The 26970-nt window shown below is 43.0% G+C and overlaps 1 protein-coding gene across 23 annotated transcripts in view; it reads left to right on the top strand.

Moving 5' to 3' along the window:
* The window catches only part of LOC110507155 (pleckstrin homology-like domain family B member 1), a 110442-nt gene that overhangs the window by 43322 nt on the left and 40150 nt on the right, over window positions 1-26970 (top strand). For 22 of the 23 annotated variants that reach the window (XM_036965742.1, XM_036965746.1, XM_036965745.1 and 19 more), the window contains 2 exons: window positions 6561-6686; window positions 19192-20717. In XM_036965742.1, coding sequence (XP_036821637.1) covers window positions 6561-6686; window positions 19192-20717 — 1652 coding nt within the window. Of the gene's footprint in view, window positions 1-6560; window positions 6687-14431; window positions 14613-19191; window positions 20718-26970 lie in introns of those variants that run through there. The other variant, XM_036965759.1, reaches the window with a different exon arrangement.

The following is a 26970-nucleotide window of genomic DNA, read 5'->3' as shown; positions in this document are numbered from 1 at the left end:
ATAAAAAGGTTCTTCACTTCAAATCTGGGGAGAGCTGAGAGCATATGGAGTGATGAGTGGAACAGTGGCGGACTGGGACCAAAAATTGTCCCTGGAATTTCTAACACACCGGCCCATTATTTTCCTTGAGGACCCCACACTGGCCCATTATTTTCCTTGAGGACCCCACACTGGCCCATTATTTTCCTTGAGGACCCCACACTGGCCCATTATTTTCCTTGAGGACCCCACACTGGCCCATTATTTTCCTTGAGGACCCCACACTGGCCCATTTTTTTCCTCGAGCCAGATAAGGATAATTTTGCACAAAAAAACAATGTTAGACAGGGCAACTGGTCTAAAAATTTACCAGCCCATCTGGCATTTGCCAGAAATACCAGATGGCCAGTCCACCCCTGGAGTGGAGAACCCAAGGATCTATTCTACAACCCTGTCATTGGTTTAGTGCCGTCGCTGCCTATACTCTGTCATCTCCTATGATTAACCAAAGGTGATTGACGAGGGAAGGTCCAATGGGAATGTGACCCCTACAAGTGCTCTAGTGGAGGTCTCCATGGACCACCTAGGGAGTTGGGTTAGGTATCTCTGTAGTCTGATTTGGCATAATTGTGGTCTGGTTAAAAGACAGCAAACTGTCATTTGCCCAACAACGCTGTCTCAGTAGAGATAAGCAGAGGAGGGACCCCTAGACAGAGGCACAGTCGGACAGCATGACAAGGGCATTGTGGTGACGGAAGGTGCTGCAATGAGGAGCTCACACCCTGAGATTTTTTTTTAATGTAAGGGAGAATTTTTAGTTCAGTGTCGTGATGCCAAAATATTAGCAACATCCACACAGTTGCTTATCATATCAACAATGTATACTCAATGTATACTCTACTCTTAGTAGACTGCTTATACACACACACACACACTTCGTGCCATTAGTTTTCCCTGGTCAGGTCACATGGTCTGGAAATACGCCGGGCCCTACTCTTAATACAGACAAATTGTGAATGAAGAGAGTAAGTATGGAAGCCTTCAGTCTCCAGACAAATGTTCACTTCCAGCTAAGTCTGATGACATGAGGCAAACAGTAAACGTGGACGATTCTTAGTATGTTGATCTGTTGTACCGCCAAACCAACAACAAATTATTCATGATATTCATTCTCAATGTGTTGCCACCATCAATCCATTTTTATTTCTGTATGCAAATTCTCCATTTATCTATTCCTCTGTACATTAGCTATAGCTGCAACAAACGACTGCTAGATTTATTGAATTCCAGAACAGTGATTGCCTAGGGACCTTGCTAATGGTATTGACTCGCTCAATTACTATTTGTTATTGTGAAAGATAGTTAAAAATGAAAACGAGGCACTATAATCGCAGATTGCTATTCTACGTGTCCCGTATAGTGATTAGACCTAATTAGACCTAATTTATGATTCCAGTCAGGGAATATCCCCGGATGAAGAAACGGGTGGGCTTAAGTGGGCCCAGGCCAACCCATTGGCAAGCCAGGACCAACCAGATCAGATTGAGCAAAAAAAGTCAACACACCCATATTTTATCTTTAATACGCTTTAGAAATGCTACATTTGGCAAAATGTGTAGAATAGCACAAGAAGCTATAAAACTGCAAATTTTCCTCTCTGTTCGTGGCAAAATGTATAGAATTGTAAGAACTATGCTTTAAAACAGCAACATTTTCTCTCAGCCTCATGGCAAAATGTGTAGAATAACATGAGATTAGCTATAAAACGGTACATTTGAATCTTTGCCCCATGGCAAAATGTGTAAAATTGCAGGAAATTAGCTGCTTTCCAAAAATACATTTCTGGCTATGCCACTGTCACCAGGTACAGTTTACACGATGCATGGCTGAGCTATACTACCATTTCAGGACATAAATACATGCCTCACATCTCAGCACTCTGTAAATCTATAGTCACATACTGTTGTTTAGTGTTTCCCTATGCCAAGTGATCCATCAATATAAGTAGGTCTCTAATGGCTGAATTGATGAGTCCTCATTGGCAATGATGTGTTTCACAGAGAATGACTCTGTCCTGTCACTATGAGTGGCTACTGACTAGCCATTTATGCAGCTGTCATCAATTTTTAATATTGTCCGTGCAGTAACTCACACAACTAATCATATGGTAATTTCACTATATTTTCCTTGCGTTGATATTGATCAACCACCAGTCCAAGGAAAGAAAAAATATAAAAAAATGCAGTCATCTCATGAGCCATACTTCACGGTTCGTACTAGCTAGCCAGTCAAAAGTTAGTTGAGAGAGATTGAAAATTCTTAAACTTGTCATGTCATTGACTCAGACCCAGTTTGATGCCTGTGCTTGTCCAGTGTGTTGTCCTACTCTGTTGTCCACTCCTGGTTAATGGCTTATGAACACACACACACACACACACACACACACACACACACACACACACACACACACACACACACACACACACACTGCTGTAGTTTGGAAATGGTGTGAGGAGCAGCTCTTTGTGTGGTTTGCTGACTCAACCTGCCTGTCTGATCCTTGATGGTCTGTGGTGTCACTGCTCAGCTGTAGATGTAGCAGGCAGCAGGGTGAGGCTTCGCTGCCCCTCTGCCCTGGGGCTGTGTGTGTGTGTATCATTACTCATTGTGTATTTATTCCTTGTGTTATTATTTTTTGATAATTTCTCTCTTTTTTTTTTATCTCTGCGTTGTTGGGAAGGGCCCGTAAAATAAGCATTTCACCTGTTGTTTACCAACACAATTTGATGGTGCAGCAGGCACTTTTAGTTAACTCTCACCGGAAGCTCCAGACATAGAGGGGCACACGGGGTCCTACGGCTGCCGAGATCTTTGGATCAGACTCCCTGAGGGGAAAAGAGAAAGAGCTTCAGAAAGAGCTTCAGTCTTCTTCTGCATACATCAGCCCACCATGCATACTGCTTATTTGTCCACTGCCTGTGTTCCAATAGAGCTGAGTTGTACAGCTGTAACGGGTACAGTAAACAAGGCCATGTTATCCTGACAGTATTTTACTGGGTTAGGGTTCTGGATTCACAGTTCATATCTGCATTCTGCACAGACTACATGCTTTTAAATACTTTACTTTTCCCTAGGGAACATTTAATCGGAATGGCTGATTAATTAGGGCCGATTTTCAAGTTTTCATAACAATCGGAAATCTGTATTTTTGGGCGCCGATCTTTAAAACATTTTTTTTTTGATACCTTTATTTAACCAGGCAAGTCAGTTAAGAACACATTCTTATTTTCAATGACGGCCTAGGAACGGTGGGTTAACTGCCTCGTTCAGGGGCAGAACGACAGATTTTCACCTTGTCAGCTCGGGGGACCCAATCTTGCAACCTTACAGTTAACTAGTCCAATGCAATAACGACCTGCCTCTTTCTCGTTGCCTGTTACGCGAATGCAGTAAGCCAAGGTAAGTTGCTAGCTAGCATTAAACTTATATTATAAAAAACAATCAATCATAATCACTAGTTAACTACACATGGTTGATGATATTACTAGATATTATCTAGCGTGTCCTATAATCTCACTGAGCATACAAGCATACAAGCATACAAGCATCTAAGTATCTGACTAAGCGGTGGTAGGCAGACGCGTAAACATTCATTCAAACAGCACTTTCGTGCGTTTTGCCAGCAGCTCTTTGTTGTGCGTCAAGCATTGCGCTGTTTATGACTTCAAGCCTATCAACTCCCGAGATTAGGCTTGTGTAACCGCTAATAGCGCACGCTGTTGTCGTTGTGTTGCTGGTTCAAGCCCGGGGAGGAGCGAGGAGGGGGACGGAAGCTATACTGTTACACTGGCAATACTAAAGTTCCTATAAGAACATCCAATAGTCAAAGGTTAATGAAATACAAATGGTATAGAGGGAAATAGTACTATAATAACTACAACCTAAAACTTCTTACCTGGGAATATTGAAGACTTGTGTTAAAAGGAACCACCAGCTTTCATATGTTCTCATGTTATGAGCAAGGAACTGAAACGTTAGCTTTCTTACATAGCACAAATTGCACTTTTACTTTCTTCTCCAACACTTTGTTTTTGCATTATTTAAACCAAATTGAACATGTTTCATTATTTTCTTGAGGCGAAATTGATTTTATTGATGTATTATATTAAGTTAAAATAAGTGTTCATTCAGTATTGTTGTAATTGTCATTATTACAAATAAAAAAATACGAAGTCAGGTAGGAGACCTGCGCCAACTCCCCGTGCTTACTGTGGAGAGAGAGGGACCGGGCAGGCACCGTGTTATGCCGTGAGGCGCACGGTGTCCCCGGTGCGCAGGCATATCGGCTGGGCTAGGTTGGGCATCGAGCCAGGTGCCATGAAGCCGGCTCAGCGCATCTGGTCTCCAGTGCGTCTCCTCGGGCCGGGGTACATGTCACCAGCCTTACGCATGGTGTCCCCGGTTTGGCCGATTAATCGGTATCTGTCAAGTTCTGACCTTAGTTCCTTTGTTTTGTCTTTGTTTTAGTATGGTCAGGGCCTGAGTTGAGGTGGGCAGTCTGTTTGTTTTTCTACGTTGGTTTGGCCTGGTATGGTTCTCAATTAGAGGCAGGTGTCGTTAGTTGTCTCTGATTGAGAATCATACTTAGGTAGCCTTTTTCCACCTGTGTTTCGTGGGTGTTCATTTTCTGTTTAGTGTTTTTTCATTCACCTTACGGGACTGTTAGTTTGTCTTTCACTTTGTTATTTTGTATTTGTATAGTGTTCAGTTTATTTTATTAAAAATATGAACACTTACGACGCTGCGCTTTGGTCCTCACCTTTTCCACCAACGACGACCGTTACGGTATCGGCTTTTTTGGTCCTCCAATAATCGGTATTGGTATCAGCGTTGAAAAATCATAATTGGTCGACCTTAAATTTGTGGTGTCAGATACAACCACGTACAAGTCATTACAATCACACATAACAGTGCATTTTCCATTCTCACTTTGCATTTTGCCATGTTTTCCTGCTATTATATGACCATGATGGAAGGGTGTGAAACATAGTTTTATCCATGCTATTAATACGTTGGATCAGGCCTGTACAGCGCGTGTGTGCTCTCTGAATAGCCAATGAGTTGTGAGGTTGAGTTGGCTTACGGTGTGTGATGGCTGTAGCCCCGGGGCTATGTCATTTGAAGGGTGGGTCTGACATTGGGCATGATTGAGTTTTGCCACAAATCGGCCTGCCAAAATGCACAATCTCTATCTGCTGAAGAAGAACAGAGAGCGTGTACAGACAGAAATTCAGCTGATGTGGCGCTCTCCACTAAAATCTTAAATAATACTGTTATAAAATGTAATCCGTCTCAGTACTACCATCGTCTTGTTTTATGACACTTGTTTTTACGTTAGCTTCCCTTCTTGCCACCCCAGAGATGTTTGTTTCATACTTTATTATCAAATGTGGAAATAAACATTATATAGAAATGAATTTTGTCTGTAACTTTTAGAATTTCCCTTTAGGCGAACAATTAAAGCTAATGTTTTCACCAAGTCTTCACTGTCGACACAAAAAAATGTTATCTTCTGCTCCTCTGCATTGACGTCATCTCGTCTCCCTACACTGATGTGATAGTTACCACGGTAAGTCAGCTGTGCCTGTGTTTGTGTCCTAATCACTTGCTGTCCTGTCAGAGCCTGTGAAGTAATCAACTATTCTTCCCCACTTCCATGGAATAAAAAGGCATCTGGCTGCATTGTACACACTGCATGTGTCCGAAATGAAATCCTATTCCCTATATAGTGCACTACTTCTGAACAATGCCCTATGGACCCTGGTCCAAAGTAGTGCACTGTAAAGGGAACAGGTTGAATCTGGATCGCACCCACTGTACAGTGATGGTGCTCTGATGGAAAAGTTTCCATGAAAGCCTTTTTACCCCCAGGTTCACTGGTTGCTGATGACAGATATCAGTTAGCAGACCACCACCCCCTATTTACCTCAATCTAAAATCTATTTTCAGCTATTCACTGTATAATGGGACTATGTTTGGACAGTACAGGAGGGATCATTGCTTTCTCCTGATTGCTTTCTGTTAGTAGCATACAGGACTGAATAAGAAGGTTTGATATGTTTTTGATTTTTCAAGTAAGGCTGTAAGTCGATCAGAATAGGCACTACAAGCATAGGGAGTCTTTTCCATGGAGATAAAAACTAAATTTATGGTCTGTTCACTCACAAGGCAATCATCACTGCTTACATAGAAGTGAGTTACAGGCTTTGCCTGCCTTTTCCACCTTATCAAGCTGCCAAACCCCAGTGACTTGTGATACTTTATCTTTTCATCATCAGTTATGTTTCCATTAACACTGTCCAGACTTATTAGATGTGTTTCACTCATTTTACAGAGGCAGCATCAGTTGAAGCTAAAGCTGTTGACCTGAAGATACAGATATCAATGTGACAAGCATGACCTTGGGGAGTTAATGCAAGTGTTTAGGTCTTAGGCAAGGTTACTCATCACGCGAGCATGGTTCACTGAAACACCTCCCTTACAACTGCTGCTTTCTCAACCTCCCATGTTTTCTTTTACAGGCTGTATGCTGTGTTTTGGCCAGTCGGCTTTTTTCCGCTTCAACCACCCAGAGGAGGCGTTCAGGATGAAGAGCATGATGCCAGGGGGAAGCAGGGGCTCCGGTGGGAACTACAGAATCCACTCAGGTAATATAGTACTGTCACAGGTAATACAGTACTGTCACAGGTAATACAGTACTGTCACAGGTAATACAGTACTGTCACGGGTAATACAGTACTGTCACAAGTAATACAGTACTGTCAGGTAATATAGTACTGTCACAGGTAATATAGTACTGTCACAGGTAATACAGTACTGTCACAGGTAATACAGTACTGTCACGTAATATAGCACTGTCACAGGTAATATAGTACTGTCACAGGTAATACAGTACTGTCACAGGTAATACAATACTGTCACAGGTAATACAATACTGTCACAGGTAATACAATACTGTCACAGGTGATACAGTACTGTCAGGTAATATAGTACTCTCACAGGTAATATAGTACTGTCACAGGTAATATAGTACTGTCACAGGTAATATAGTGCTGTCACAGGTAATACAGTACTGTCACGTAATATAGTACTGTCACAGGTAATATAGTACTGTCACAGGTAATATAGTTCTGTCACAGGTAATACAGTACTGTCACAGGTAATACAATACTGTCACAGGTAATACAATACTGTTACAGGTAATACAATACTGTCACAGGTAATACAATACTGTCACAGGTAATACAATACTGTCACAGGTAATATTGTACTGTCACAGGTAATACAGTACTGTCACAAGTAATACAGTACTGTCACAGGTAATATAGTACTGTCACAGGTAATACAATACTGTCACAGGTGATACAGTACTGTCACAAGTAATACAGTACTGTCAGGTAATATAGTACTGTCACAGGTAATACAGTACTGTCACAGGTAATACAATACTGTCACAGGTAATATAGTACTGTCACAGGTAATACAATACTGTCACAGGTGATACAGTACTGTCACAAGTAATACAGTACTGTCAGGTAATATAGTACTGTCACAGGTAATACAGTACTGTCACAGGTAATACAATACTGTCACAGGTAATACAATACTGTCACAGGTAATACAATACTGTCACAGGTGATACAGTACTGTCACAAGTAATACAGTACTGTCAGGTAATATAGTACTGTCACAGGTAATATAGTGCTGTCACAGGTATTACAGTACTGTCACGTAATATAGTACTGTCACGTAATATAGTACTGTCACAGGTAATACAATACTGTCACAGGTAATACAATACTGTCACAGGTAATATAGTACTGTCACAGGTAATACAGTACTGTCACAGGTAATACAATACTGTCAGGTAATATAGTACTGTCACAGGTAATATAGTACTGTCACAGGTAATATAGTACTGTCACAGGTAATATAGTACTGTCACAGGTAATACAGTACTGTCACAGGTAATACAGTACTGTCACAGGTAATACAATACTGTCACAGGTGATACAGTACTGTCACAAGTAATACAGTACTGTCAGGTAATATAGTACTGTCACAGGTAATATAGTACTGTCACAGGTAATATAGTACTGTCACAGGTAATACAGTACTGTCACAGGTAATACAATACTGTCACAGGTAATACAGTACTGTCATGACACACTCAAGGTATAGGCCTACTGTTGTATGAAAATCAAATGTAGATGTTACAAGATACATTTTGTGATCACTTCCCTTGAACCCTTTCAAATTCAATGCTAGCATAATATTCAGAATACATGGCCGACGTCAGTTTATGGCAACCAACGTTGGAGTACAATGACACACACTGAATATAAACTTCTGGGGTATATCTCAAAGTAAGCAAAGGGTTAAAAGGCAGGTATTATAAAGACATTTTGAATACCCCGTCAAATGAAAAGACACTGAATAAACAGGGCTTCACTTCCTGCACCCAAGGTCCTTGTTTCTGTGTCGCCACAGATGAATGGCTCAGATTGTTAGTGGCAAAGGAAGCAGCTCCCTTACAGGTGCTGAGTTCCACACGCCACAGAAGAGTTCCACACGCCCTATTGCCTTTCCATTTCTGGCCTGGGTGGAGACAGGGTGCAACAGAACCCTGGCTGCCTGGCCTGCTGGCCCTGGTTTCACACCATGCATGTTTTATGAGCATCTCATTCCTCTCTAGGCAGAAGTGTTCAGCTGCCTAGCCCTGCCCTGTCCTCTCCTCGCAGGCACAGTGGAGTGTTTCCCCTTGGCCACCTTCGGGGGATCTGTCCCAGCATCTTGTTATTTCCTTATTTTGTTGCTTGTTGCCGACGTGCCACCGGTGATAAGTATAGCGCATATACATATTGGGTGTTTGGATCTTCCTGGTTTGGAAATTAATGCTTTTCACTGTTGTTTAAAGGGCTTAATTTCTCCTTAGATGTGTATTCCTTGGTGAGGTCGGTAGAGAGTCTCTGTTCTTACCCTTGAAGTACTTAAACTGTGGATTTATTGCGTGTCACATTAAGGTCGATAGATTTGATTTATGAGTATGATTTCTAAGACATTTCTAGCGCTTGCTTGGTAACACAACCCAGTCACCAACAGTACATTGCAGTAGGCCTATACAGTAGTTCAGCCACGCTCAGTGAGCAGCTCTGACACATTTCCTACCAGGCTCATTCGTATGCCAGCCAGGCAAGCTTTGTTGGCTAAGCACTGCTTATTTTAAGTTGAGGGGTATCTTTTACTGTTTCTATTTTTAAACCTCCACCCTATTCTTCCATCTTCCACTTCCTGTGTGTTTCCTCAACCTTTCCTGCACCGCACCCTTTTCCCTGTGTATTTTAGGTTAACAGAGGGGATTTAAATGCCCTCTTTATCTTAATGATCTCCTAGCTTCATTCTTAATATTCCATAATTCCAAATGGTTGGGCTCTGCCTAGAACGTCTGATTTAGCTTACACACTGTTTTTTGATGTAGTCAAAATCCCTCAGGTCATTGTCTATGCAGTACAAATTACAATAGGCAAGGAAATACAGTGGGGCAAAAAAGTATTTAGTCAGCCACCAATTGTGCAAGTTCTCCCACTTAAAAAGATGAGAGAGAGAGGCCTGTAATTTATCATAGGTACACTTCAACTATGACAGACAAAATTAGAAGAAAAAAATCCAGAAAATGACATTGTAGGAATTATTTATGAATTTATTTGCAAATTATGGTGGAAAATAAGTATTTGGTTAATAACAAAAGTTTATCTCAATACTTTGTTATATACCCTTTGTTGGCAATGACAGAGGTCAAACGTTTTCTGTAAGTCTTCACAAGGTTTTCACACACTGTTGCTGGTATTTTGGCCCATTCCTCCATGCAGATCTCCTCTAGAGCAGTGATGTTTTGGGGCTGTTGCTGGGCAACACGGACTTTCAACTCCCTCCAAAAGATTTTCTATGGGGTTGAGATCTGGAGACTGGCTAGGCCACTCCAGGACCTTGAAATGCTTCTTACGAAGCCACTCCTTCGTTGCCCGCCCGGGCGGTGTGTTTGGGATCATTGTCATGCTGAAAGATCCAGCCACGTTTCATCTTCAAATGCCCTTGCTGATGGAAGGAGGTTTTCACTCAAATCTCACGATACATGGCCCCATTCATTCTTTCCTTTACAAGAATCAGTCGTCCTGGTCCCTTTGCAGAAAAACAGCCCCAAAGCATGATGTTTCCACCCCCATGCTTCACAGTAGGTATGGTGTTATTTGGATGCAACTCAGCATTCTTTGTCCTCCAAACACGACGAGTTGAGTTTTTACCAAACAGTTCTATTTTGGTTTCATCTGACCATATGACATTCTCCAAATCTTCTTCTGGATCACCCAAATGCTCTCTAGCAAACTTCAGACGGGCCTGGACATGTACTGGCTTAAGCAGGGGGACACGTCTGGCACTGCAGGATTTGAGTCCCTGGCGGCGTAGTGTGCTACTGATGGTAGGCTTTGTTACTTTGGTTCCAGCTCTCTGCAGGTCATTCACTAGGCCCCCCTGTGTGGTTCTGGGATTTTTGCTCACCGTTCTTGTGATCATTTTGACCCCACGGGGTGAGATCTTGCGTGGAGCCCCAGATCGAGGGAGATTATCAATGGTCTTGTATGTCTGCCATTTCCTAATAATTTCTCCCACAGTTGATTTCTTCAAACCAAGCTGCTTACCTATTGCAGATTCAGTCTTCCCAGCCTGGTGCAGGTCTACAATTTTGTTTCTGGTGTCCTTTGACAGCTCTTTGGTCTTTGTCATAGTGGAGTTTGGAGTGTGACTGTTTGAGGTTGTGAACAGGTGTCTTTTATACTGATAACAAGTTCAAACAGGTGCCATTAATACATATAACGAGTGGAGGACAAAGGAGCCTCTTAAAGAAGAAGTTACAGGTCTGTGAGAGCCATAAATCTTTCTTGTTTATAGGTGACCAAATACTTATTTTCCACCATAATTTGCAAATAAATTCATTAAAAATCCTACAATGTGATTTTCTGGATTTCTTTTCTCATTTTGTCTGTCATAGTTGAAGTGTACCTATGATGATGAATTACAGGCCTCTCTCATATTTTTAAGTGGGAGAACTTGCACAATTGGTGGCTGGCTAAATACTTTTTTGCCCCACTGTATATCACATTGTAGATAACGTGGAAGACTCAATACTATATAGCCTAGGCATATTATTAAATGAAATATGAATGACAGTATGATTTCACACTAGTTTCAATGTTAATGTCACATGCACAAGTACCGTGAAATGCCTTTCTTGCTAGCTCTAACGCCAACCATGCAGTAATCGATAACATTGTAATACTAAAAATAACAAGGTAGAACAAAAACACACTAGATATAAAAATAAGAACAACACGATAAAGTAAGCATACTATATACAGCAGGGATCATGAATTAGATTCAGACGCTGGGTTGGCCCTCTCTGTTGTGGTCCCATATTCTTTTCATTTTTTAATAATGGATTTAATGGTGCTCCGTGGGATGTTCAAAGTTTCTGATATTTTTTTATAACCCAACCCTGATCTGTACTTCTCCACAACTTTGTCCCTGACCTGTTTGGAGAGCACCTTGGTCTTCATAGTACCGCTTCCTTGGTGGTTCCCCTTGCTTAGTGGTGTTGCAGAATCTGGGGCCTTTCAGAACAGGTGTATGTATATATACTGAGATTATGTGACAGATCATGTGACACTTAGATTGCACACAGGTGGACTTTATTTAACTAATTATGTGACTTCTGAAGGTAATTGGTTTCACCAGATCTTATTTAGGAGTTTCATAGCAAACGAGGTGAACACATATGCTCACCACTTTTACGTTTTTATTTTTTTTACATGGACATACATAAAATGCAACAAAATAGGAAAAACGCCAAGAGGGTGAATACTTTGCTAGGCACTGTATATGATAAACAGAGTAGCAGCTGTGTGTGTGTGTGTGTGTGTGTGTGTGTGTGTGTGTGTGTGTGTGTGTGTGTGTGTGTGTGTGTGTGTGTGTGTGAGAGCAAATGATGGAGTGAGTGTTTATATGTGTGTCGGAGTATCAGTGAGTGTAGTGTGTAGGGCTCTGTGAATATGCATAGCGACAGTGCAAAAGAATGAATCAAATCAAATCAAATTTATTTATATAGCCCTTCGTACATCAGCTGATATCTCAAAGTGCTGTACAGAAACCCAGCCTAAAACCCCAAACAGCAAGCAATGCAGGTGTAGAAGCACGGTGGCTAGGAAAAAACTCCCTAGAAATGCCAAAACCTAGGAAGAAACCTAGAGAGGAACCAGGCTATGTGGGGTGGCCAGTCCTCTTCTGGCTGTGCCGGGTGGAGATTATAACAGAACTTGGCCAAGATGTTCAAATGTTCATAAATTACCAGCATGGTCGAATAATAATAAGGCAGAACAGTTGAAACTGGAGCAGCAGCACGGCCAGGTGGACTGGGGACAGCAAGGAGTCATCATGTCAGGTAGTCCTGGGGCATGGTCCTAGGGCTCAGGTCCTCCGAGAGAGAGAGAAAGAAAGAGAGAAAGAGAGAATTAGAGGGAGCACACTTAAATTCACACAGGACACCGAATAGGACAGGAGAAGTACTCCAGATATAACAAACTGACCCTAGCCCCCCGACACATACTGCAGCATAAATACTGGAGGCTGTACAAATACAAAGTTCAACTCATATAGTTTGTGTAGCCATTTTGTTAGCTATTTAGTTTGCTATTTAGCAGTCTTATGACATGTGGAATTGAAGCTGTTCAGGAGCCTGTTGGTGTCAGACTTGGTACAGCTTGCTGTGTGGAAGCAGAGAGAACAGTCTATGGCTTGGGTGGCTGGAGTCCTCCTTTCACACCTCCTGATATAGAGGTCCTGGATGACAGGGATCTTGGCCCCTGTGATGTACTGGGCTGTCCGCACCACCCCCTGTAGCACCATGTGATCGAGGGCAGTGCTATTGCCATACCAAGCAGTCATGCAGCCTGTGAAGATGCTCTCAATGTAGAACTTTATGAGGGCCCATGCCAACCCTTTTCAACCTCCTGAGGGGGTAGAGGCGCTGTCGCACCTTCTTGACAACGGTGCACGTGTGATTTGGACCTCCTCCAGTGCAGCCCCGTCGATGTGGATGGGGACATACTCCCTTCCCCGTTTGCTGTCATCCATGATCAGCTCCTTGGTCTTACTGACGTTGAGGGAGAGGTTATTGTTGGGGCCCCACACTGCCAAGTCACTGACCTCCTACCTGTAGGCTGTCTGACCTACCTGTAGGCTGTCTCATCGTCGTTGGTGATCAGGCCTACCACTGTCGTGTCGTCAGCAGACTTGATGTTGGAGTCGTGCGATGATATGGTGTGTGGGCCTCCCACTATAACTCGGGAAGCCATGCAGTTTATTAGGCTACAGATTAAATAAGTTACAAGGAACTTCCCAGGGTTTTGTGAAAGTACACGGTGATGAGCTTGATGCTGCTTTCCAATAAATATCGAGGGTCTTATTCTGGTGAAATGATCGATGCTTGACTGCCATTTGACAAATACAAATATTTTCCTTCTTATCCATAATAATCTCATCATGTAGACTAGCCTACTGTACTCACACAGCCTACCTGCACTGTATCTGCGAGCTGTCGGCTAGAGCGCAGGTGCCCAGACCCAGGTAGGCACATTTGCCCAGACTCAGGTAGGCACATTTGCTATTTAGCTATTTAACAGTTTTTGTGACAAAACTATAGGTAGAGTTGAAATGGAAACACATTATTTTTATTTGGTACATGAAAACTTAAGCAAAAAAATAAACGTTGTGTGCACTAGGGCATCACGCACTGATTTGTATCCACAGAAGTCTGTTTGGTGGAAACAGCACTGGTGTGAAAATATGCATATTTTATTTATGAAGATTCTAGGATATTTGCATGAAAATCTGTCACTAATTGGATGGAAACCTAGCTACTGTTATGGTCTTTAATTAAAATAGCAAAAATACATTTCTCAAGCACATATTCAACCAGTCTGGGAGTGGTTTGAGTCAGGGACCTAATTGGAGGAGTCTAATGAGAGGGATCTGTAACATAGAAACTAGCTGTTATTGGAAGAGGTTTGAAATTCTCTTTGTTATTGGTCTATTTACTTTTACCTCCTGGTGATTCCGCCAGGCAGGCCAAAACTCCACCCATACTAAACAAATTTCAGGCAATCTTTTCAAACGGCACTTACTCTCAAACTGTATTATCATAATTTACACTATTTCACAGTAATATTCCAACCTCATAGTGTGGAAATATATTTTTATAAAGCATATGCAAATCACGTTTTTGACTGCTTTGCCCCTTTAAGAAGAAAAACAGACGACATAGTTGCCGCCCCGGTAAATCTAGCAGGCGGTCACATCAGCACCGTGGACAGGGAAGGGAGGGGGAGCGAGCAAGCAGGATAGCGGCGCCTGGCACACGAAACCCGGCTGGAATATCACGTCGGCAGAGGCTCTCTCAACCTTCCCGGGTGCGGAGACCCGGGTAGGCTACAACAGGCTTCGGTAAAGGCAGCTTTATTGAGGTAGGAATGCCGGGCTCCAGCGTTTGGATTTTAGCTGGGCTATAAATCATTATAAACGACTTAGTCGCAAGATTACCCATTCATGTCAGTACTGATAATTATTATTATTGGCGCTTTGGTGTTGGACATGATGGGGTCCGTCCAGGGACAGAGAATAATGTATTTTCACGGTCATTATCTACGTTTTAGACATGGGCCTATTCATATTCTGAGACGTTTGACAAACGAAATGCTGGCGACGACCATGTGGCCTGCTGAGAAAATAACGGGGGAAATGAATAACCAAATAACCGAAAAATATCCATATAATTGTAATATACACCAAAATGTATTGGGGCCATATGGTGGTCGTGCTGTCACTCAAAACGTCATGTTGCTTGGATAGTTTTCTGCTTAGCAGAAGAAGAGCTCTGGTTGAGTCATTGTAGAAAGACAGATAGGCTACTCCCAGCTCTTTACTGAACAAATAGTGGTTATGCATTATTTGTGAAGCCACTTCATCATCCAGGGCGATGAGATCATCTTTATGAATAGAACGCAAAATCACATGGGCTATTTAATTAAGATGATTATTTAATGCAGTGATACACAGTAGCTTGTTTATCCTGGACTGAAAGTAGCCTATTTGAAGGGGATTAAAACCGAGCTGGATTTAGAATGGCTTTCACGTTTGGCATGTGCATGATATAGACATGTCACAGAAATGTGTTCACATACATATTCGCTTACACACAGTACATATTTCCAAATACAATAGTTGCCAAAGATGCATGATCTCGCTAATTTGTAATGTACTGTACAGTGACATTGTAGCACTATGACATCTTATGGCAAGGTATTTTTGATTGTGATATCTTTTCTTTACAATATTTACATTTTTAGACAATAGAAAATAGCCATAGACAAAAGTCAATAGACAACTGAACAGTCCACAGACATGGATCCACTAACCTAGACATGACATTGTCTGTGACTTAATGGTCAACCTTCAACTTGAAGACAAAAACACAAACTCAGTCCTACATAAATTCCAACAAACATTAATGACATCGTACTCGCTCACATGTTCTCACCATATCCATGTCATGTCTGAATGTAAACCCAACTGGATGAATTTATATATATATATATATATATATATGTTTGGTATACTCAGTGTGTGTGTGTGTATATATATATATATATATATATGACTGAGTATACCAAACATTTAAGAACACCTTAATATTGAGCTGCACCCTCCGATCCTTTTGCCCTCTGAACAGCCTCAATTTGTCATGGACTTGAAAATGGTGTTGGTGTTGAAAGCGTTCCATAGGGATGCTGGCCCATGTTGACTCCAATTATTAAAAATGTCTTTTTTAATTTCACCTTTACAAGTTCTCATTTACAACTGCGACCTGGCCGAGATAAAGCAAAGCATTGCGACACAAACAACAACACAGAGTTACACATGGAATAAACAAACGTACAGTCAATAACACAATAGAAAAATCTATATACATTGTGTGCAAATGTAGTAAGATTAGGGAGGTAAGGCAAGGCCAATGCTTCCCACAGTTGTGTCAAGTTGGCTGGATGTCGGACCATTCTTGATACAAACTGTTGAACATGAAAAACCCTGCAGCGTTATTTTCACATGCATCAGATAGGTGCAGTGGAATGTGTTGTTTTCCACGGTCAGACATAGTAGTACAACGCCTGTGGAGAAAATTAAGGTTAAGTGTCTTGGGGATTCGAACCAGCAACCTTTCGGTTACTGTCCCAACACTCTCACCGCTAGGCTGCCTGCCATCATACCGATGATGATGTTGCTTATTTCTATTAGAGCCTATAAGCATATCATATTAATACCATAGGTTACACCTGGATGTCCCCTTGTGCTCCCTAATCTACCACATTGACATTATGGCGAGGCAGCGAGTTGCCTGAGATTTCGATTGAATTACCACTGTGCCCTGGCGTGCGCTGCTCTTCAGCCACACACTAAGTGGGTTATACTGGCACATTTTCTCCTCAATCTTTATCTTTCCAAAGCCTGTCTTTTGCGGTGTCTGTCTGTCTGTCTCTCTCTCTGTCTCTCAATTTCAATTCAATTCAAGGGGCTTTATTGACATGGAAAACGTGTTAACATTGCCAAAGCAAGTGAGGTAGATAATATACAAAGTGAAATAAACAATAAAAATCAACAGTAAACATTACACATACAGAAGTTTCAAAACAATAAAGAAATTACAAATATCATATTATTATACAGTGCCTTGCGAAAGTATTCGGCCCCCTTGAACTGTGCGACCTTTTGCCATATTTCAGGCTTCAAACATAAAGATATAAAACTGTATTTTTTTGTGAAGAATCATCAACAAGTGGGACACAATCATGAAGTGGAACGACATTTATTGGATATTTCAAACTTTTTTAACAAATCAAAAACTGAAAAATTGGGCGTGCAAAATTATTCAGCCCCTTTACTTTCAGTGCAGAAAACTCTCTCCAGAAGTTCAGTGAGGATCTCTGAATGATCCAATGTTGACCTAAATGACTAATGATGATAAATACAATCCACCTGTGTGTAATCAAGTCTCCGTATAAATGCACCTGCACTGTGATAGTCTCAGAGGTCCGTTAAAAGCGCAGAGAGCATCATGAAGAACAAGGAACACACCAGGCAGGTCCGAGATACTGTTGTGAAAATGTTTAAAGCCGGATTTGGATACAAAAAGATTTCCCAAGCTTTAAACATCCCAAGGAGCACTGTGCAAGCGATAATATTGAAATGGAAGGAGTATCAGACCACTGCAAATCTACCAAGACCTGGCCGTCCCTCTAAACTTTCAGCTCATACAAGGAGAAGACTGATCAGAGATGCAGCCAAGAGGCCCATGATCACTCTGGATGAACTGCAGAGATCTACAGCTGAGGTGGGAGACTCTGTCCATAGGACAACAATCAGTCGTATATTGCACAAATCTGGCCTTTATGGAAGAGTGGCAAGAAGAAAGCCATTTCTTAAAGATATCCATAAAAAGTGTCGTTTAAAGTTTGCCACAAGCCACCTGGGAGACACACCAAACATGTGGAAGAAGGTGCTCTGGTCAGATGAAACCAAAATTGAACTTTTTGGCAACAATGCAAAACATTATGTTTGGCGTAAAAGCAACACAGCTGAACACACCATCCCCACTGTCAAACATGGTGGTGGCAGCATCATGGTTTGGGCCTGCTTTTCTTCAGCAGGGACAGGGAAGATGGTTAAAATTGATGGGAAGATGGATGGAGCCAAATACAGGACCATTCTGGAAGAAAACCTGATGGAGTCTGCAAAAGACCTGAGACTGGGACGGAGATTTGTCTTCCAACAAGACAATGATCCAAAACATAAAGCAAAATCTACAATGGAATGGTTCAAAAATAAACATATCCAGGTGTTAGAATGGCCAAGTCAAAGTCCAGACCTGAATCCAATCGAGAATCTGTGGAAAGAACTGAAAACTGCTGTTCACAAATGCTCTCCATCCAACCTCACTGAGCTCGAGCTGTTTTGCAAGGAGGAAGGGAAAATATTTCAGTCTCTCGATGTGCAAAACTGATAGAGACATACCCCAAGCGACTTACAGCTGTAATCGCAGCAAAAGGTGGCGCTACAAAGTATTAACTTAAGGGGGCTGAATAATTTTGCACGCCCAATTTTTCAGTTTTTGATTTGTTAAAAAAGTTTGAAATATCCAATAAATGTCGTTCCACTTCATGATTGTGTCCCACTTGTTGTTGATTCTTCACAAAAAAATACAGTTTTATATCTTTATGTTTGAAGCCTGAAATGTGGCAAAAGGTCGCAAAGTTCAAGGGGGCCGAATACTTTCGCAAGGCACTGTACTGTGTTGTAACAATGTACAAATCTCTGTCTGTCTGTCTGTCTGTCTGTCTGTCTCCGGTCTGTCTGTCTGTCTACCTCTGTCTGTCTGTCTGTCTGTCTGTCTCTCTGTTAATCTTTCTCTCTGTCTGTTTCTCTCACTCTTTCTCTGCCTCTTTTATCCCTCCTTTTTCTCAGTAGCATTTCTTCATGCAAATTGTGGGTTGGGTAAATTAAGTTGGGCAGCAGGTGGGTTTAAATTTAGAAGCGCTTTAAGATAATTGATGGATTGAAGTGTAGCCAACCTATAAAACTTAAGTGCCAATTGTAGGTACTTGTGCTAAGGGCTTTGGTTAAATCATATAAGTAACAAGGCACTTTATATTAATGAGAGGTGATGCAACCGTAAGATACAGTCCATTTATGAACTTTATGGTGCATTCATTTCTCTCAACATCTCATTATCTATTCAGCTCTTAGAGCCTATGCCTGTTTCTATTTGTTTTCAGGGATATACCATGCTGTACATATTGCACATTTTGGTATCTATACTGTATAATATATATATATACCGTATATATTGCAGTGATCATAGTCTTTACTCATAGTATAGCCTAGTGAGTGATCATAATATTTACTCTGACCACTCTTTACATGTATGTGTACTGTGTAGTAGGCCTATGTACTGTATACCTGAGACTGATATTAGTTATGTATTCTCTACAGATACAGAGGGCCTGGTCAATGGGAACCATCAGTCAGGAGCGTCCCAGTTGCGCCACCCAGCCCCCGGGGAAAGAGACTCCCGCTCCGAGCATAGTGCCATCGTCAGCTCCATCGAAAAGGACCTCCAGGACATCATGGACTCCCTAGTCATGGATGATCCCCAGCCTCCCTCTTCAGACCACCCCATCCCCCACTCCCCGCTGTCCCCCATGGTCAATGGAGGAGGCCGATACCTCCTCTCTCCTCCCACCAGCCCAGGAGCCATGTCTGTGGGCTCCAGCTATGAGAACACCTCCCCACCCTTCTCCCCCCTGTCCTCTCCCTCGGCGGCCAGCAGCGCAGGCAGCTACACCAGCCCTTCTCCCAGCGGCTGCCTGGACCCCCAGGACCCATCCCTGCCCCCCGTGCCGGTCCGCTCATCCAGCTACAACTACACAACTACACCACCCATCCCTCAGCCAAGGACCACACTGACCAACTACAGCCCTGGAGGCGGGGTGCAGAGGGTTCCTGAGAGCCCTAGGCACCAGAGAAAAGGTCTCCTGGAGGCCCCCCAGAGCCCCAAGCCAGCCCGCAGAGGCCAGAGCCTGGACAGCCCAGGGGGGGTGGGTTCAGAGAGCCCTAGACTGACCCACCTATCTATTGCCTCAGCCGATGCCGGGTACATGGGCAGGAATGCAGTGCCAAGTAGCCCCAGATTCACGGCCAAGTTCCCCTACACCACCTCCTCCCCATCCAGTCCAAGGACGAAAGCGGGAACCATCCTCCAGGAGCGCCCGGCCAGCCCCTTCAGAGAGCAAGTGGACCACTCCCTCACCTCCAGCCCTTCCAGACAGCTGCTATCCCAGCACAGCAGGGCCTTTCAGCCTCCCCTGGACCCAATCGTCCACATCATCCAGGGGGGCTCTCCACTCCAGCAGCACCACCCCTTCGCCCACCCCCGCACGCTGCAGCCCCCAGAGAGCCCTCGACTGTCTCGCAGGAACCTTGAGCTCAGCAGCGGGGCCAGCAGCATGAAGGAGCTCCCTCCTCTCAGCCCCTCCATGGCTCGCAGAGGGGTGCCTGTTCTCCCGGGGGCTCTCCCTGGAAGTATCCCCACATTGAGAACACCTGAGAGCCCATCATCATTGGGGAAGTTGGGAGTCCCGGAGAGCCCCAGGCTCCAACGCAAGGCCGAGTCCCCCGCGGAGGACCAGTTTGGCGGCAGTGTGGTCCGAGCCCGCAGCCCCTCCCCCACCTCAGGGTTGATGATGATGGAGAGCGGGGGAGGGGGGAGGAAGGCCAGCTTTGGGAATGCCCTCTCCCCAGCTTACAGCCTGGGCTCTCTGCCTGGCTCCTCTCCTCTTGCCAGCCCCAGGGGCCATAGGAAGATGTCTGGGGGCCCCTGGGATCTGAGGGGCCCCCACCCGGGCATGCGCGAGCGCAAAAACAGCATCTCTGAGATCAGCGACAACGAGGACGAGCTGTTGGAGTACCACCGGCGCCAGAGAGAGGAGAGGCTCAGGGAGCAGGAGATGGAAAGACTGGTAAGTAGAGCGGCCTGCCCTTAGCTGGATCAACTGTTAGCTGTGAGCTAGGCTAGTCGTTCACACCAATCATCATTGACCTACGTGATACAGAGATGCAGGGTAATAGCAACCTAGAAGTTATTGGATTGGTTGAACAATATTTATCCAAGTAATACTATCAATTAAATGACCATTCATTTTTCTACTGGTCATCAAGATGGTCAAGGGCAGTGGTCACCAAAAATAGGAACGCAAGCCTTTATCGTTGTTTTTTTCACAGAAATGTTTGGTGATCGACTAGGAATGCCTTGGAGATCGGCCAGTCGATCGCCAAACATTTCTATAAAAAATAACAACTATAAAGCCTTGCGTTCCTATTTACATTTTTTTTATTCCTATTTTTTAGCTACCCTTCGTGCCGGGTAGGCAAAGTGTTCCCATTTTTAACCATTTCATGTGTCTGAAGGTACAAACTCTGCCTTCCCTGTGGGCCCGGAGAGCAAATCAAGTGCACCATAGGCCTGCCGCTGGCCAATCGGATGGCTCAGATTACCATGCCTGCAGTAACATAGCACACGTAAAAGAATGTTACAGCAAAGTTGATACTGTGAGATTTGAAAACTTCTAAAACCATGACTAGAGAGAGACTGTCAACGAATACAGCAAAGAGCTGCTGTTTTTATGAGTGAGGGTAAGTTCTTACTCAGCTCTGTCAACACTTTGTTTTCAACACTTTTATAAGCCATAAAATGCACGTTCTTCCTACTTTCACTTGTGCTACAACCAGCACTGCAGCTGTAGTGAATGAGTAGGTAAGTGTATCGTTATTATTGGCGTCTTGTGTCTTTTTAATATTGAGGAATATTTCACTTTCTCTGTTCATAGGAGTGACAACATGAATTTGTGCATGAAATAATGCAGTGCGACTCAAGTTTCGCCCTCAGTTGAAAGGCAGTGTATCTTTTTGGTCAGTGTCAGCGGAGGAAAGGGAGAGCGGAGGTACGTTGAGGCGAGCCCTCAAATGGCTTCTCTGTCGCTCCGCTGTGTCTCATTGCTACAGTACTGTGTTTTTAATAGGTTCATGTTGCATAAGCTTACGTTTTTGAAGCAATGTTCAGCAAAATCTGAGCGGTGGATCTCGGCTTGCATTTTGACTCAGAAAGTGATCTGGACTCAGAAAAGGTTGGTGACCAGTGGCCTAGGGGATAACTCAGCCGCCTGGGAATATTCCCAAATCCAGCCCCTGACACTATGCTGACAGAAAAATCTCTCCCTGCTTGTCTCTCTCGCTCCACTATTTATCCAATAAAAACAACAATGAAATCAGAATGTTGTTAGATTGGCCCCCTCGTGGTTTTCACATAAGAATTAAATCAGAGTTATACCGTCATACACAACATGTTTATGATGAAGCTACTGGATGTGCTGAGCTGTATTTTGTCGTATAGCCTTTTTTTAACCACCATGTTTAGTCTGTCTCCACTCAAGTGTTCCTCCACATGACCAGTTAACCATTTGTTTAACCTAAGAGGATGGGAGAGGAGAGCACAGTGAAGTCCATATTTGTGAGGAGTATGGATTGTAAAAAAAACTCTGAATCCCGACTGAAACCTTCTAATCTGCCAACGTGCGGTGACTAAACGCCCAGGTTTTTCCATGGCAACCCCATTGTTTGTTGTCCTTTTTTGCACTGAAGAGGGGGCGGGAGCGGTAGACATCTTGGATCCGTCTGTGTCCCCGATGAAGCGCCTGAGACAATGTCCTTTTATATCTGTGTGATGAATACTCGTCTGCCTCCTTGTAGGTACACCATAGCAATAGAATGACTAGATTGGGAAACCCCCCTCAGACCTTGGCAATATGAAGTTACAGTCATGGGTACATTCTATTTCTATGAGTAGGGTGCTGCTGCCAAAATAAGGGCAGTTCTTTTGGTCAGAGGAAGAATGACTTGCAACTCTGTGTACACTGGGCTATGCTCTGGTTCCCAACAGGAGCATTACTTCCATTACACAGCAGTAAAACCATGTCTGGCAATCCCAGAATGGACACAATCTGTCTCTGTCTCCTCCGTCACCCCCATGTATTGGAGTAGGCTGCTGCCCTAAGTGTAGGAGAAATATCTCTGTTCAGATTCTACGAGAAAAGCAATTGTCAGGATTGTTAAGGACAAAAAAGGTCCCCCAACCTTATCAGTTAAATTGTATTTGTAATTCTCTCTGTATGGATGGGGTTTAAATTGAAAGGGTGGTTATTACAGCGAACCATAACGACCTTTGGTCTTAACCTTGTGCCGTTAGACTGGGAAATATTGACATAGGACAGAATGTAAATAGCAGAAGGAATCTCGGGGAATGTACATAAACCATGCGGATAAGGCATGTGGTTTATGGAGAAAGGTGCTAAGAAGGGGGACAGATTGTAGGGATTTACGTTTTCTTTGTCAACTGTCGTTCTTACTTTCCAAATGTAAGACGGGTGGTTTGGCGAATTACGTAACGCCTGCGTGATTAGTAACCTTGTCTGAAGCCAGAAGGCTTGCATTTGCTCCCTGAGCAAATGCCTAGGCTTTAGCTTAGTGAGCTAGCTATCCCAAGTATAACCATATATAACCAGATTAAGATGAGCTTTGCCACTGGTATGATAGTATTTTCTTTGTTAGGAGGGATCGAGAGGGGTATTGTATGTGTTCACTGTGAACCCAGGTGTGCTCAGCTCATGCAGCACTGAATGAAGGATTTGGGTCCCGTAGCCATTATTACCATGAGCTATTTCTACATCCATTTTAATACACCCAAAGATTCTGTTCTGAAAGGGTCTTTACGATCCAGCAACTAGACACAGAAAGAACTGTGCAGAACTAAGCATGGCATAAGGTCCTTGTAAGTGGAAGGCCATAGAATCCTGCCGTGGTGCAAGATGGGGAGAAGCAGCGCAGCGAGCCTAGCGTGACACAGGTCCTCAGTGTCTCTCACAGGGATATGGGGGAAGGGGAGGTGGGGGGAGGTGTACAGTCCAATCATTGAGGCTATATTTACCCCAAAAGAGCCACACTTTCTGTACCCATGGACCATGTCTGTCTGTCTGGTCTGGTCTGTCCAAGCCAGGGGTAACTAACTACACTTTGTCGCCAAGTTATTTTCGGATGCAGTCAGTCAGACCCTGGGGATCAGTGTCATGCCCAAAGCAAGGAGGTATGCTGGGTACAGCTATCTATCCCTACAGAGGGAGGCACCACAGGCTCTCTCTGGCATCCTGAAACTATCAGCAGGGTTTATACATAAGACTTGTTTACTGTACCAAGCATACTCAATTATTTGAGTGTTCTGGAAAGACATTTGTGTGATTTGTGGACCGAGAAAACGGAAGTGTTCACCAGGGACGACCTCACGACCTCTGTTTGCAATGTTTACACAGCGCCTTCATTCTCTTTCATCCAAGTATAACGTGCCACATAAAACAGTGAAACGGTACCGTAAGATGTTATTTTCAGAGGTGAGCTCTATATCATATAGGAGTCCAGACAGTTAAGGATATTATTTGTCACGTCTGAGCTGCCTTTGAGTTGTAGTGCTATACATGGTTGATTAGTGAAGCGTTGCCTTGGCCAAGACACTTGGCATATGGCGTTAGTCACTGGCTGGCTGCTCTGACTGTCAGACAGTGTTGTGAAAACGGCAGTCTACTGAAGAGGATCTCATTGTTGTAATGAGAGGTCCAAGGATGATGATATCACATATTCCGTTACCATTATAATGCGGACAAGTTTCGTCATGCTCACAGCAACATTTCTAAACTTAGCTAAACAAAAATACCCTTATTTGTCAGCTGAGCGTCTCAGAATTAGCATGGATACGATTTAGGTTATTATTGTTCTCTCTAGCTCGAGGGACATGCAGTGCATTTGAAAAGTATTCAGGACCCTTGACCCGTGATTTTTTTTTTCTTCATCAATCTAAACACAATACCCCATAATGACAAAGCAAAAACAGGTTTTTAGAAATGTTAGCAAATGTATTAAAAATAAGAAATTGAAATATTACATTTACATATGTATTCAGGCCCTTTACTCAGCACTTTGTTGAATCATCTTTGGCAGCAATTACAGCCTCGAGTCTTCTTGGGTATGACGCTACAAGCTTGGTACACCTGTATTTGGGGAGTTTCTCCCATTCTTCTCTGCAGATCCTCTCAAGCTCTGTCAGGTTGGATGGGGAGCATCGCTGCACAGCTATTTTCATGTCTCTCCAGAGATGTTCAATTGGGTTCCTTCCAGATTATCTGTGAGTAGACAGTAAGTAGCAAATCTCTCATTCATACTCCATTTGAAGGGAAGCTATTGTAGTCTTTTCTGTGTGAATAACAATAAATATGCTCTGTGTCTATTTTAGGTTCTCTGTGTCAGTTCTACTGCCCCATTGTCACAATTTGCCAAATATGGCACGCTACCATGCTGTTTCAAAGCAATCGTTGTTTGGGTGCTTAAGATGGCATGTGAGGTGATCAAAAATAAGTTAGGCTATCTGCATTCAAAGAACATTCAGGGAGATAGAGGTCATAGGGCTGTCACAATTATTGTGTAATCGTGTAGCCGACTATTATGGACAATAACCGTGATCTGAAATTTGTTTTTGTCATTACCATCTTAATGCATTCATTTTAGATGAAGGGGGATTACACTTTATATTCAAGTAGATCAAGTTTACCCAATAGCAGTTGTTCATTTTTACATGAATTAGGTAAATCATTTTACGAGCAAATTGGAACGACCGGGAGGAGAAGCTTCATTTCCAGAAGTTGCAAGCGGTCAAAAACCCTCTGTCTGAAAAGAGGACAAGAAATGCTATCTTGACAACAAAAAAAATTATCAAAAAATATTTCCACAAAAGGCACTATTCTTACCTTACTTTATTTTAGGAGAACTCCTACTTTATGGTCTCCCAAGGGTGTGCAGAAACATGTCTTAAGACTAGAGCATTGTAAACAAATAGGCCCCCAATAACTTGTTTTTCTGATCTGTTGATTTGGCTATATTTTATCAAATTCTATTAGGATATAAATATTAATCAGTAACATAGGCGTGGTTATGTAAGCCACATCCCGTTTGAGGAAGTCAGCCCCATATAGTGAGCTCTGACCCCTCCTCCCAGTGTCTAAGCCTCTCCCCCTGGGCCTGAGGACAGAGGAATGATCTCCATCCGAGCTCTGTTGAAACGTGAGGAGGTGAATCACAACTGAACAAGCCAGCACTGGGAAAATAACCTAGCAATAGAGCCACAGTGCAGCCAAAGCTTGACTGTACATACTACACTGATCTAGGACCAGTAATGGAGCAACGTAATGTCCTCAATGGAAGCGGATCGGAAGCACACACAGCGGGACAGAGTAGGGACCAAGCCATGCTGTACTTACTCTCTCTGGCTCAGGAGTACCCAGCTTTCCTCTCCAATGTGACTGCACTCATGAGGGTAACAGGGGACAACTCTAATATTAGCAATCGTGGAACTGTTGCTGCTGTCTCTGTCTATATTTAAATGTGATTTGTTATGTGTCTGTGTGTTTGGATGGTGTTAAAGACTTGTGTCGGGTATTCATTGTTTCATCGGTTATAACTGCATTAGCAAGAGAGAGCTACACAGACAAGTTTTTAAACTGTTAACCTCTCTAGGGTATGTGGGACGCTAGCGTCCCATCTGGCCAACATCCAGTGAGGTTGCAGAGCGCCAAATTCAATTACAGAAATGCTCATTATAAACATTCAGAAAACAAAACATATTTTACATAGGTTTAAAGATTAACTTCTTGGTAAACCAACCACAGTGTCATATTTATAAAATGCTTTTCGGCGAAAGCATACCTAGCCCAGAACATAGCCCAGTTGACAAATTATTACAAACAGTAACCAGCCAAGCAGAAGCGTTACAAAACGCTTCAATAGAGATAAAATGAATCCCTTACCTTTGATGATCTTCATATGGTGGCAATCAGAAGACATTCATTTACTCAATAAATGTTCCTTTTGTTCGAAGAAGTCTCTTTATATCAAAAAACCTCAGTTTTGTTAGCGCGTTTTCTTCAGTAATCCACAGGCTCAAACTCAGTCAAAACAATCAGACAAAAAAATCCAAATTGTATCCGTAAAGTTCATAGAAACATGTCAAACGATGTTTATATTCAATCCTCAGGTTGTTTTTTAGCCTAAATGATCTATAATATTTCAACCGGACAATAACGTCGTCAATATAAAAGGTAAACAAGAAATGCACATGCG

This window comes from Oncorhynchus mykiss, chromosome 27, assembly GCF_013265735.2.
Source record: "Oncorhynchus mykiss isolate Arlee chromosome 27, USDA_OmykA_1.1, whole genome shotgun sequence".
Taxonomy (NCBI): Eukaryota; Metazoa; Chordata; class Actinopteri; order Salmoniformes; family Salmonidae; genus Oncorhynchus; species Oncorhynchus mykiss.
The sequence above is the reverse complement of the archived record's forward strand: the minus strand, read 5'-3'. Positions and strand labels throughout refer to the sequence as shown.